The 14,011-nt window shown below is 42.8% G+C and overlaps 1 protein-coding gene across 3 annotated transcripts in view; it reads left to right on the plus strand.

Annotated features, from left to right (window-relative positions):
* The window catches only part of LOC121159416 (cytochrome P450 20A1), a 67,881-nt gene extending 54,091 nt beyond the window's left edge, over positions 1 to 13,790 (plus strand). For all 3 annotated transcript variants that reach the window (XM_040984466.1, XM_040984467.1, XM_040984468.1), the window contains exons 10-13: positions 8,203 to 8,314; positions 9,562 to 9,626; positions 12,673 to 12,762; positions 12,906 to 13,790. In XM_040984466.1, the coding sequence (XP_040840400.1) occupies positions 8,203 to 8,314; positions 9,562 to 9,626; positions 12,673 to 12,762; positions 12,906 to 13,056 (418 nt within the window). In that variant the 3' untranslated portion in view covers positions 13,057 to 13,790. The remainder of the gene's footprint in view (positions 1 to 8,202; positions 8,315 to 9,561; positions 9,627 to 12,672; positions 12,763 to 12,905) is intronic.
* Positions 13,791 to 14,011: the final 221 nt, after the last annotated feature.

The raw sequence follows: 14,011 nt of genomic DNA on the forward strand, positions 1-14,011 counted from the left end.
TCCATCTCCCTGCTAATGCTCCTGGGAAAACAGCAGAAAATCACGCAAGTGCTTGGGTGGGAAGATGCAGAAGCTCCTGTCTTCTGGCTTTGTCTTGGCCCAGAGCCAGCTGCTGCTGCCCTTGGAGGATGAATCAGTGGATGTAAGATTATCTCTCTCTAACTCTGCCCTTAAGGGAAAAAAAGAATTTAACATAGAACCATGCTCATTTTCTCATTACTGTATCTTTTCATGCCCTTCAATTCAGCTCTGGTCTTTTGTGTTTTTTGGAAGACACGCTTTATTTATTTATTTATGTATTTTATTAATTACATTGCATTATGTGACACAGTTTTATAGGTACTGGGATTCCCCTCACTCCTCCCCAAACCCTCCCCCCATGGTAGATTCCTCCTCCTTGCTCTATTGCCACAGTTCAAGTTCAGTTGAGATTCTTTCATTGCAAGCATATACCAAGCATAGAGTCTGGCATCTTATTGTTCAGATAAGTTCAACAGCTTCTTGAGGAGACCTTCTCTGGTCTGAAGGTAGAGCCAGCAGAGTTCTTAACCACATCCTGTGACTACTTCATTGACATTTCAATTTTAGTTTATATACAACTGGGTTCTATACATCTTAAAATGGCTATAGATTACTGTTCAGCTGTCTCATGTCTATTTTCATTATAATATTTAGCATTTTATAGCATTGAAGCATAATTTTGCTGAACCTGGCTTTTTTTCGAGTAGTCTAGACTGGCTTATAACTCTAACAAGACATATGTCAACTGTTTAGGTGCAGAACAGTTTTAGGAGGGGTGTGCAGAGAAATCTGCAGTACACTACTGAGGAGTAACTAATCTTTTTGTCCACCTAGTAAGGTATAAGTGAATCCACACTGACCGTTTCCTGTCTGATTCTAAGCTTTTCTTGTTGTTCTCTGTTTATCTATTCTAATTTTTTGTTTGTTTGGTTGATTATTTGTTTTGAGGGGTTTCCGGGGTGATCCTAATGATCATTGCAAGAGAGGGTGGGGACCCCAAGTTGGAACCAAGCGAGGACCAGAGAGAGCTCCCCTCCCTATTCCTGAAGGAAGTTTACTGTTCTTCCGTTTCTGCGGACTGCTCAGGGCTCCTGGCTGTTGTTCTGATGCCCTTGTATCCTGTAAAGAAGGATTTGAACTTCTTCCATCCCATGTGGTAGATCCAAGCGGGAGTGGATGACCTCAGAGTTCTTGGCCTCCGAAGGCACTCCAATTCCCCGTGGTCTCCTTGGCAGTTAGGATGTAGTTCTTGGTGCTCATACTGATAGTCCTTGGTGAGGATCCAGGAGTCTTCAGGGTTGGGATACAAGCCCCTCCTGTCCTCCTGCTCCACTCTGGGGTCCCCGCTGCGCTGTGCATATGACCTCCTGTTAAGAGATTGTCAGGATCACTCTTGATTCCCCCATATGTCTTTGTAGTTTAACTATTGTCTAATGCTGATTCGAGTCTGTTGTCTATGAGTTACCAATTTTGATCCTGGTAGGTTGTATTTCACGTCTTCCTCACTCCTTCTAGGGAGATGGAAGATTTCTCTGCTCTCCTGCCCTATTATGGAATAACATAGGGTATTAAAAGTATATTAGGTTTGGGCTTGGCGGCCTGGCCTAGCTGCTGAAGTCCTTGCCTTGAATGCGCTGGGATCCCGTATGGGCGCTGGTTCTGATCCTGGTAGCCCTGTTTCCCATCCAGCCATTGCACTCACTTTGGGAGTGAATCATCGGACGGAGGATCTTCCTCTCTGTCTCTTCTCCTCTCTGTATATCTGACTTTAATAAATAGATAAATATTTTTTTTTAAAAAAGTATATTAGGTTTTACAATAAGATGCTGGACTTTATGCTTGGTAGATGCTTGCAATGAAAGAATCTCAACTGAATTTGAACTGTGATAATGTAACAAGGTGGAGGACTCCACCATGGGGGGCGGGGTTGGGAGGGGTAAGGGGAATTCCAGTGCCTATAAAACTGTGTCACATAATGCAATGTAATCAATAATTTTAAAAAGTATATTAGGTTTTACAATTCTTTGATGTAGATTATAAGCAGCCTGACTCACATTGATTGTTGGTTCGTTGGTTACTTCTCAATATCTTATTGCATGTGAGATAGGCTGTTTGAGGTTGAGATAATATTACATTTCACACATACTATTTTTCATATTGACATCATTTCATCTTAAATTAAGACAAACATGTGGTATCTAACCTTTTGGGATTGGCTCATTTCCCTTAGCATTATGGTTTCCAGTTGGGCCCATTTGGCCACAAAGAACTGCATTTTGTTTTTTTTAATAGCTGAGTAGTATTCCATGGAGTAGATGAACCATAGCTTTCTTATCCAGTCTTCTGCTGTTGGGCATTTCGGTTGCTTCCATGGTTTTGCAGTTACTGAGTGTGCTGCTATGAACATAGGGGTGCATGTAGGTTTCTCGTGTAATAGGTGGTTTGGATATGTTCCTAGGAGTGCTATTGCTGGATCATATAGTATACAGATTTTGAGTTGTTTGAGTGTTCTCCATACTGATTTCCATAGAGGCTGTACCAACCTGCAGCCCCACCAGAGTGGAGTAGGGTTCCCTTTTCCCCGCATCCTCGCCAGCAAGTGTTGTTGGTGCTTTTTTGTATGTGGGCCAATCTTACTGGCGTTAGGTGGTACCTCACTGATGTTTTAATTTGGATTTCCCTTATTGCCAGGGAACTTGAGCATTTTTTCAGGTGTTTGTTTGCCATTTAGGTTTGTTCCTTTGTGAAATGGGAAGACACACTTTAAAATATATATATTATATATATATTATTTTATTTTTAAAAGATTTATGTATTTATTGGAAAGTCAGATATACAGAGAGGAGGAGAGACAGGGAGGAAGATCTTCCATCTGATGGTTCACTCCCCAAGTGAGTGCAATGACGATGTAATGCCAATCCAAAGCCAGGATCCAGGAACTTATTCCGGGTATCCCGCATGGGGGCAGGGTCCCTAGGTTTTGGGCCGTCCTCGACTGCTTTTCCAGGCCACAAGCAGGGAGCTAGATGGGAAGTGGAGCTGCCAGGATTAGAACCGGCTCCCATATGGGATCCCGGTGCATTCAAGGCGAGGATTTAAGCCACTAGGCCACGCCGCCAGGCCCATGTATATATATATAATTTGATGATCTTTATATAGTTGATTAAGGCTCCAAGGATCAAGGGCCTTAGGAAAGTGGGTAGGACCATTGTTTCCACATTCTTTTTTTTTCCTTCCTCTGTCTGGGGGGAGGAGAGAGACAAAGGAAGAAGCCACACCCAGCCTTCCAACCAGCCCAGGGTCCCCAGTGTGGGGCATGCTCCGATGGCACTGCTCAAGTAGTTCGATATTTCAACTGTTCTGAATTGCTGCCAATCTCGCCACTCCAAGCACAATAAAATCTCTTCAGAATCTACTGGCTGACATAGTCTACTTTAGTGTTTTCCCACTTGCCCAATTTTTTCTGCCAACACTTGGCTGGGGTAGTTGATCAATTTGTTCTGTCCTCTGTGGTGGTACCAAGTGTCCTATGCAGGCTCCAGTGTACTACCATATTCTCCATATGTACCTGGATGTGCTGTCCATTGCTCCGTCAGAACCACTGAGGTGGCTCAGGTTTGCCATATGGACTCCATGGTCAGACCATGGAACCTTCAATTCATGGTTGGGGTTCTAAGTCCAGCAGTTTGGCTTGGGGGATTCCCAAAGAAATTTTGTCTGAAGTGATCCCAGACCAGATTCTTGGGTGTTCTTGCCAGTACAGGATCTGGCACAGTCTGTCGCCGCTATCAACCTATGCATATGCTGATGGTTGCCATTGCTGAAGCAGTTCTGACTCCAGCCCTGTCTTCTACACAAACCAGTGGCTGTTAGAGCCCATCCCAATCTTGCCCACCAAACAACTGGCCACATAAATCAGTGAAAGCTAAGGCCTAGTTGGGATGACTCCCAATAACCCTCACCAGCCCTGTCTGCTGCCTTGCTTTTCCATGCTTGTCAATATGTACAGCAGAATGGTTCATTTTGTTCCACATCCCATTCAGCTCTCATAAATGTCAGTGGGCATTGAAGCCTAGTTCAACCTAATTGGCCCCACTATCCAGCCCACACACACCTGCTGACAGGTGCCACTCTGTCTAGCCATACCTACCCCAGTCCTGGTTCTCATGCTCCCCAGACAGAGTGGCAACCCAGGAGGGAGGTGCCCACTGTTTCCCTACTGGCTCCATCACACTCCCAGATCATGTACTCTCCAGGTGGTTCTGCAGTTTGGCTTGACAGAATTAGCCACCCCTATGCCAGCATCTGCCAGCTAATGCTGCAGCAGAACCCAACCAACCCACACCCACTCTGACTTATACTTGCATCAGTAGGAACAGTCAACCCAGCCTGGCTTTTCCCTGGTGCAGTTCACATGAGGCCAAAGTTGTTGTAGCTCTGCCAGTCTTCTCTGCCCCCATCCCAACTCATGTTCTCCAGTGGGAGTAGTGATCCAGCAGGTGAGCTCCTACCAGCTTCATCCCCTCCTCTGGGTTTTGCATGTGTTGGTTGGGTGCTGTGGCCTGGTCTGGCATGGACTGCCTCACCTCAGCTTTTGCCAGTGGGTGCTGTAGCCTGGCCTGGCCCAGTCCACCCCAGTTCCAGCTCAGTTTGGTGGGGCTGTAATCTATCCCAGCCCAGCTGGCACCCAGTCATGGCCTTCATGCGTACTGGTGTGGACCTACACTCCATTCTGGTGCTCAGATTCACCAGTGGGTGATGTGAACTGGCCCTACCTGGTTCACTCCTGACCTGTGCCATATGTATGCCAGTGGGTATACCCTTCCCTGGCATAGTCTGGGCAGCCCCTTATCGTGGTTCTTGTTCTCACTTGCATGGACTGTGTCCTGGCAGAGGAGTTTCCCAGGCTCCTTTATCAGAACCTCTCCCAATGCCAGATTTCATGCATACTGTTGTGTCCATGGGCCAGCCCTACTCAATCCACCTCCTGACCTAGCAGGAACAATGGCCTTTCCTGATTGGCCTTCAACCCAGGCTGGTTATTATTGTTGGGTATTACAGCCCAGTCTAGACTGGTCCACACACAGACACAGCTCACACTCATGGCTCAGCAGGGGCAAAAACCAAACCTAACCTGTCCTACACCTGCCCTGATCCTCACAAGCACCAGTGGATGCTGGGGTCTAGCCCAGTCTGGTGCACTCAGCCCTCTCCAGACCAGAATGTGACTTTCTTTCCAGTCCCATTCTTACTAGTGGGAACCACAGCCCAGACAGGGTGTCCCCTTATCTCCTCAACCAAGTCTGTTCCCAGCTATAGATCTTGCACGTGGCGATGGTTGCTCTGACCCAGCTTGGCATATCCTGTCATCTCTCTTGGCCTTTGCCTTAGATGCTATAGCTTGGCGTAACCCAGCCTACACCAAGTCCCACCACTTGCTGGCAGGTGCTGGAACCTGGCCCTGCTCCGTATGCTCACAACCCTGGCTCATGCAAACCAATAGGTGTGACACCCTAGCTGAGCTTGAGCTGTACTTCAACCTGGTTTCTGCTCTTTCTAGTAAGGTGAAATTGACTTGGCCCTACCTGGTCCACCCCTCACCAAAACCAACCCACAGATTAGCCAAGAGTTGGAGTTAAGCTGCTTAGGCTGCCCAACACCCAGAGCCGAAACACCAGCTCACCAGCGAGAGCTGTAATCCCGGTAGGGTAGTTTCCCAGGTTCCCCCACTTGGTCCACTTCCTGACCCAGATCTCACATGCTACGACAGGTGCTAGGTCCTTGCCCAGCCTAGCCTGCCGCTCCATCTTGACCTTTGTATGAGCTGGAGGATGTAGCAGCCCTACCCGCCTCACACCCTGTTTTAGGATGCACATGTGCGTGCTGCAGCCTTGACCTGCTCAATCTATCACCACCCCAACTCTTAAGCTAACAAGTGGGACTTGTGCTTTCACAGGGTTGGACCTTGTTATCCCTTGCAGAATCTACCCCCAGACCTGGTTCTCTTACGTGCTGTTTAGTATCATGACCCTGCCTAATGTGACCCATCCCCTGTTCTGTCACTCAGTCAAGTACTGAGATCTAGCCTGCCAGACAGGCCCTCAGTCATAGCTCTCGTGTGGGCTGGTGTGTGGCACTCAGCGATGTTCTATGCTAACAGACCATCTCGGGACTGCCATGTGGTGTGGAGAATCAGTCTGACCTAAACAAATCTTACCCTCCCCTCCAAACCACTAGGTCTTAGTCCCCACGCTTGCCTGCAAGTTGAGTGACCCTGTTGCTGGGAGTCACACAGGATTCATTCCTCACTTACGCACATTGACCTTATCCGTGGAAATCCGTAGACAGCAATTACATATTCCAAAATCCTATATAGCTCACTGCGGGACGGCCAGCAGGCAGAGCCTGTTACCACTTGGCACGCTAACAGTCCAAAGCCCAGGACTCACTCACTGTGTGGCAGCAGTGCCCATGTCCAGAGTCCCAAGCATTGTGTCCAACCTGGCTGAGGGTTCCCTTCACCCAAGCCCCGCAGCCGAACCTACACACTTTTTCACTTACCTTCTGGCTTTTACACAGACTATTCTTGTTTTAGATTCTCTTTTTATCTCTCCTGTAGCTAATTCTGGAGTCTTTTTTTTTTTTTTCTTTCAGGTTTCAGGCTACGTGTGTGTTTCACTACAAAAGCCTTTTCTTTAGATTGGCTTTTCCTGCCATTTGTTCCCATATACCTGACATTGCTTTATCATGATACTTAGTGTACTTGTTTAATTGTTCATATTTTATGTACTTTGTGCGCTCCCTCTGCCTACTAGATTCTGGATTCCTTGATTCAGAATATTTCTGGACCATAAGGTTGTAAAAGCAAACCAATAGTTTAAGGATGTTTGAAAAATTCAGTGGTTATGAGTATAGGGCTCTGGGGCCTGGCGCGATAGCCTGGCAGCTAAAGTCCTTGCTTGCATGCACCAAGATCCCACATGGGCACTGGTTCTGATCCTGGCAGCCCTACTTTCCATCCAGCTCCCTGTTTGTGGCCTGGGAAGGCAGTTGAGGATAGCCCAAGGCCTTGGGACCTGCACTTGTATGGGAGATCCAGAAGAAGAGGCTCTAGGCTCCTGTTTTCAGATTGGCGCAACTCTGGTCATTGCAGCCAACTGGGAAGTTAATCAACAAATGGAAGATCTTCCACTCTATCTCTCCTCCTCTCTGTATATCTGACTTTCCAATAAAAAGAAAACAAATCTTAAAAAAAATGAATATAGGGCTCTGAAGTAAAACCAGCATGAGTTTGAGTCCTATCAATATCATTTTCCTGCAGTATGATCTTAAATGATTGCCTTTAGCTTTAATCTGTAAAAATAATAGTGCTCTCAGTGTTTTGGTAAGGATTAAATGAAGTCCTAAACATAAAGCATCTAAGTGAAGTATCTCATGACAGAATTACTGTACATTTTAGTTTTTGCTCTCATTGTGATATGTACTTAATATTTTTTACATATATTGTCAGTTGCACTTCAGAAAGTTGATACTCATTTATCCTTCCCCTAACTGCATTTGTGGGTATCGGCTTTTGTTAGTAATGTCTGTTGTCTAAACTCATTTTTTGTTATGTTTGCCAATGTGGCAAGTAAAACTACAAAGGCTTAGTTAGCAGATTTTAAATTATTAAGGTAGATCTTGATTTCACATCTTGCCATTTATTTTTCTGTGAGTGTGTAAATTGCCTTTTTTCCTCCTCATATATTTATTTGTTTTTTTTTAAGAGTTACAGAGAGAGGGTTATCTTTCATCCACTAGTCCACTCCATCTTGGACTCAACAGTCAGGGCTTGGCCAGGCCCAGACAGGTTCCAGGAAGCTGGGAGCTCCATCCACGTCTCCCCTCTGGATGTCAGGGGCCCAGGCAGCTGGGACATTTCCCACTGCTTTTCCCAGGCCATGAGCAGACAGATGGGTCAGAAGCAGAGTAACTGGGACTTAACCTGGTTCTCATATGTGATCCCAATGCTGCAGAAATGTGTATACCTGCTCTCTGTATCATACCTTTAAGCTAATAAAAAATATGATGAATTATTTTAAATTGGCAAGATTTGAGAAGTTCTTCAATGGCATTTTAAAAATGTACTTATATATCAAATTGCCTCTCCCAAATTGTTAAAATAGATTTTTTTCCTAACAGATATTGTCGGCAAATACTTTGTGAAACTGTTCGGACTGCCAAACTGACACCAGTTTCTGCCCGGCTTCAGGATATTGAAGGAAAAGTGAACCAGTTTGTAATTCCTAGAGAGGTGAGAAACGTTTGCCATGTTTAGCTCATTCAGTTATTTCTCTTAACTCTTTTGGTGTCTATTTAAAAATGTTTTTCTTTGAAATGCCCAATAATTTCTTCTCATTGTTAAATAGAACACAAATTAATTACTAAATTTAATTCATTTTAATTACCAAATAGCAGATGCTCACTCTCCTTCCCTACAGGTACTGTTTTTAACAGGTTAATTTGTATGTGTGTATATGTATGTGTTTAATTATAAGTTACAGATTTGTTCAGGTACAGAGTAGAATTTACAGTTCAAAGACTTTATGTATTCACATTTTAAGTTGTCCTCCAAAAGGCAGTTTATGATTTTAACAAGCATCAGTGCAGGGCCCAGTGTGGTAGCCTAGTGGCTAAAGTCCTTGCTTTGCACGCGCCAGGATCCCATATGGGTGCCAATTCTAATCCCGACAGTCCAGCTTCCCATCCAGCTCCCTGTTTGTGGCCTGGAGGTGCAGTCGAGGATGGACCAAAACCTTGGGACCCTGCACCCGCGTGGGAGACCTAGAAGAAGCTCCTGGCTCCTGGCTTTGGATCGCTTCAGCTCTGGCTGTTGCTGACACTTGGGGAGTAAATCAGGGGCCTGGACGTCTTTCTGCCTCTCTTTTTCTATGTAATTCTGCTCTTCCAATAGAAGTAAATAGATAAACTTAAAAAAATGAGTGTAAATTATTTCTCTGTCTAAATCTTTGCCAGCTCTGGATTTATGAATCTTCTACATATTTTGTGAATCTTGCATAAAAATTATCTAATTTTTATCTGTTCTTCTCTGACCATTGGACAGATTTAATAATTTTTTGTACATAATTAAGTTTGTATTTCTTTGTGAACTATCTCTTTATAACTTTCAACCTTTTTTCTTGTGAATTTGTGTCTTTATATACTATAAAAACCGGTTTTATCAGTCGTATGTCACATGTGTCTTTCTTGCCTGTATTTGCTTGTACTATTGCTTATGGCTTTTTTTTGTTTGTTTGGATGCAGGCTTCAGATTTGATATAGTTAGGTCTGATTTCTTTATGGCTTCCAGCTTTTACTACTTGCTTTCCCACTTGTAATTAGAATACAAAATTAGTGATGGGTGTGTTTTCCCGATATTTTATGTTTTTATTTAATTTTCATTATCTGATGAAGAAACCTTTAGGGTGAATTGATTTTCTGGGAGAAAATTTTTTTTTTCTGTGTTAAGGCTTGATTAACTAGATGTATTATATTTTGCAGACTCTTATTTTGTATGCCCTTGGAGTGGTTCTCCAGGATCCTGATGCTTGGCCGTCACCATACAAGTATGAAGCAGCTGTCATTGTTCATTTTGATGTGATTACGTGCTGTGCATTGTTTCTTTCTCTTTTGGGGAGGAAGTTTCATGTAACAATGATTGAACAGAAAGAAAATCTCTGCCTTCTGTTTTTTGTTCCATTCACTAATTTTTTTCTTCCATACATTTGTTTTTTACTACTCTTAATCTCTCTTAGTATCACATATGTAATTAGATTTGCTTAATTACTTGATTGCTACAACTCTCCTAGTTTTAGTAGAATTTGGGATTTTTTGGTTAAGTGTGTATTGTTCATGCGGATTTTTTTTCCCTTTTGTTCTTAGCTGTTCAGCTCTTTATTGAAATTCCACAAGCAGGTGCAGCGTGTATGTGTGTTAGATGTGCAGAGGACAAGGAAGGAAAAGGTGAAAGCAAAGCTATTATTTGCTTCTACATGGGCATCTAATAAACTTTGCTGTAAGATGACCAGTTAGGATTTTTACCCCTGTAATAAGGTTATATATATTGAGTATAAAACATAGGAATGCAGGATTGGTGGCACGGATCAAGTACTAGGTAATTGATTTCTGGAATATGAGAGGGGCATATTAACTGTTTTTCTCTTTTTTAGACATCTTGCTCACCTTAAGTTTTTACATTTTACTTTATTTGTAATTTGAGACGCAGAGAGAAAGAGCTCCCATTTGATGATTTGCTCCCCACATACCTGTCCTGACCAGGACAAGCTGGATCAGAACCCAGAACTCAGGAATTCCTTCCATAGTTACTACAGGGGTGGCATGAATCCAGTTACATGAGCCTGTACCACTGCCTTCCAGGATCTGCACTCACAGGAAGCTGGAGTCGGCAGCTGGAGCATGCGTCAAACCAGTTACTCCCATGTGGACACAGGTGGCAGCCACTAGGACAGATGTCCAGTCCTTTTATAACAGTGCACGAAAGGAAATCATTTCTGATGGCTGCATCCATATCAAAGTACCAGGTTGAATCCAGAATATTCTGCTTACAATCCAGCTTCCTGTTACTGCAACTGGGAAGGCAGTGAATTGAGTGCTTGTCCCTGCCATCCATGTGGGAGACCTGGGTAGAGTTGTAGCCTGTAGCAGGCATTTGGGAACATCAGCTGATGGCAGGTCTCTCTCTCACTGTTTATTTACTTCGTCATTCTGCTTTTTACATAAACATCATTTTAAAAATGAAACTAAAAAATTGTCACCTTTAAATGGGATGAACGTAAAGATTAAAAAGTGCAAATACCACTTTATTTTCTTTCTTTCTTTTTTTTTTTAATTATTTGTTTGAAAGAGCATGGGGGTGGGGGGATGGTGGTGGAGTAGAGGAAACCATCTGTCTACCGGTTCACTCCCCAAATGGCAGTAACGGCCAGGTCTGGGTCAGGACAAAACCATGAGGCAGGCACTGTATCCTGGTCTCCCCTGTGGATGATAGGGTCCAAGTACTTGAGCCACCTTCCATTACCGTCCCTGGTACATGAACAAAAGCTGGATGGGAAGTAGAATGACTTGGCCTCAGACCAGCACTCCCATTTGGAATGCCATGTCACAGTGGCAGCTTAATTCTCTGCTTAACACTGGAACCTTATTTTATTTTTTAAAAAAATTGTAAACTGCTTTAGAAAGGAATAGAGAGAGAAACACACACAGAGAACACACAAGTGCCCCCATGTGCTTCTTCATTTCCTAAATGTTCATGATGGTCTGTGCTGGGCTTGAGACCAAAGCTAGGAGCTCCAGTCCAGGCCTTCTCTCATGGCTGGCAAGAACCCAGTCAGTTCATCCATCACCTCTGCTTCTCAGGATCCACATCATAGGGAGCTGAGTCAGGAGTCAGAGGCTGGTGTTGAACTCAGGTTTTCTTACATGGGACAGTGGTGTTTCTAGTGCTGGTCCTTAAGCCTGCTGCCCCTGTTTTTGGTTTAATGCATGAAGATGTGGGACTCTATAAAATCATCTGAAAAGATCAAGTTTGACTTACTTTTAATCTGCAAATAATTGAATATCATTAGATAGACGTGTAAGACCCTAAGTTCAGGGTAGTTTAAAAGGGAACAGCTGATTATATTTGATATTTTTTAGTGTAAGTAAATTCTGAAAGTAAAAATTCACATTTGCTAATAAGATAAAATCAGAATTCTTTTTTGTTTTGTTTTTAGCTCATAGTTTAGATCTTTCAGAAACATTTTTTTGAAGGGACAGACATGTGGCCTAGTGGTTAATCCCAGCTGGGATGCCTGTGTCCCACTTCAAAGTCCCTGGGTTTGAGTCTCAGCTCCATGCTTGTTGCTAGCTTCCTGCTGGTATACATGCCAGAAGACAGCAAGGAATGACTCCAGAAATTAGGTGTCTGCCAGACACGTGCAAGATCTGGATTGAGTGCCCTGCTCTCTGCTTCAGTCCAGCCCAGGCCTAGCCATTGCAGGCATTTGGGGAACGCTCCAACAGATGGAAGATCTTGCTGTATATATTTTTTCTCATTTTTCATGCTCCAAAGTTGGTGGGTTATTTCTTTGGCTTTAAAATATCGATTCTGTCAGTGACTTTACGCAGTGAGTTCTGAATATGAGAGCCTGTTCTTGACCCTCTTCTTTGTCCATAAATCTAAATCTCAATGTAATTGATAATTATAAGGCCAGAGCCTCAAATTTTAATAAATAAATATTAGTTCAAAAGGCAATTAAAGTGCTTCACATATTGATAAGCTGGTTTCATGTAACAGGTCATACATTTATTTAAATATTTTCTGGCTTTGTATTAAGTATCTCATAAAATGAAAGAAACCTTTGTTAAATCTCCTTCCCTTCCAGTTTTGAGAAGTGCATTTCGCATGTATTGTGTAGAAATCATTAATAGCAAGAGACTTATATTCTGTATACATGTTCAACAATTTGGGAACAAAGAGGTGATATGTAGATATATGTATGAGCATTTTCTGTGTCGGTAGATTTTAGATTTTAAGCTTGAGTTTTATATCTATGTTCTTTTAGTGTCAATATGGGAGCTATATTGTGATTAACCCCCAATTTTATTTTGTAGGTTTGATCCAGACCGGTTTGCAGATGAGTCAGTAATGAAAACTTTCTCCTCACTTGGATTTTCGGGCTCACAGGAATGTCCAGAATTGAGGTAAATGATAGAGAAAGTAATGGGAAAGGAAGAGATGCCAGGTCTACACTTGTTGATGATCGCTGTGGATAAGAATGAGCAGCATATACAATTAAACTGTCATTTTTTCTGTTCAGTAACTAGTTAACTTTCTTCTGATTTAGGTTTGCGTATACAGTGTGCACGGTACTTCTGAGTGTATTGGTAAGGAGACTTCGCCTGCATTCCGTGGAGGGACAAGTTGTTGAAATGAAGTATGAATTAGTAACATCATCAAGGGAAGAAGCTTGGATCACTGTCTCAAAGCGATATTGAACTTATATACATTTAAGGTTTTTGTTAAATTGAACAAGGAAAATGTCCATTTAGAAAATTTGTGTTGTATACTTTCATAAACCGAATGTCATTTTGTAATATAAACCTACTAGCACTTTATTATGTAAATTTGACTTTACATATAAATTTTTAATTGCATGGTAAACATTTATACTTTTTATAACAATGTGTTGATAATTTTATTGGAAATATTTACTTGTATTTTTCATCACTTTCTATGCCATTATTTGCATATCCTCTTTCTTTGTTTCATTTCTAAAAGGTATTTTTTATTGGAGTGAGGCTTTGCTATGGCAGTTAAGGTGCCGTTGGAAGTGCCCACATCCCATATCTGAGTTCCTGGGTTCAGATCATAGCTTTACTTCTGGTCCCCGCTTCCTGCCAGTATTCAGTCTTAGAGGCTATGGATGATTAGTTAATCAGGTAGTTAATTAGATCCCTGCCAGTCATGTCCAAAACCTGGGTTGAGCTCTGGACTCCAGTTTCGGCCTGGTTCCACTTTGGCCAGGGCAGATAGTTGGGGACTGAACTGCTCGATGGAAGATCTCTGTTTTTTTGCTGCATATTTCTTAACTTTCAAATAAAATGGAAAAGAAAAATTCTTGAAGAGCAAAGCTACTTTGTACAAATTAGGGAATCATGTTTTCTGAGAATTTTATAAAAAGACATAATCTTAATTCTTTTTTAAAAAAAGATTTATTTTTATTGGAAAGTCAGACTTACATAGACAAAGAGAGACAGAATCTTCTGTCCGATGGTTCACTCCCCAAGTGGCCACAATAGCTGGAGCCAATCCGAAGTTCTGGAGCTTCTTCCAGATCCCCCACGTGAATGCAGGGTCTCAAGGCTTTACAACCCTTGACTTTTTTCCCAGGCCACAAGCTCGGAGCTGGGTGAGAACTGGGGCTGTCAGGATTAGAACTGACACCCATAT

This window comes from Ochotona curzoniae, unplaced genomic scaffold (assembly GCF_017591425.1).
Source record: "Ochotona curzoniae isolate NIBS_2020 unplaced genomic scaffold, NIBS_Ocur_1.0 contig_4148, whole genome shotgun sequence".
In the NCBI taxonomy this organism is placed as follows: Eukaryota; Metazoa; Chordata; class Mammalia; order Lagomorpha; family Ochotonidae; genus Ochotona; species Ochotona curzoniae.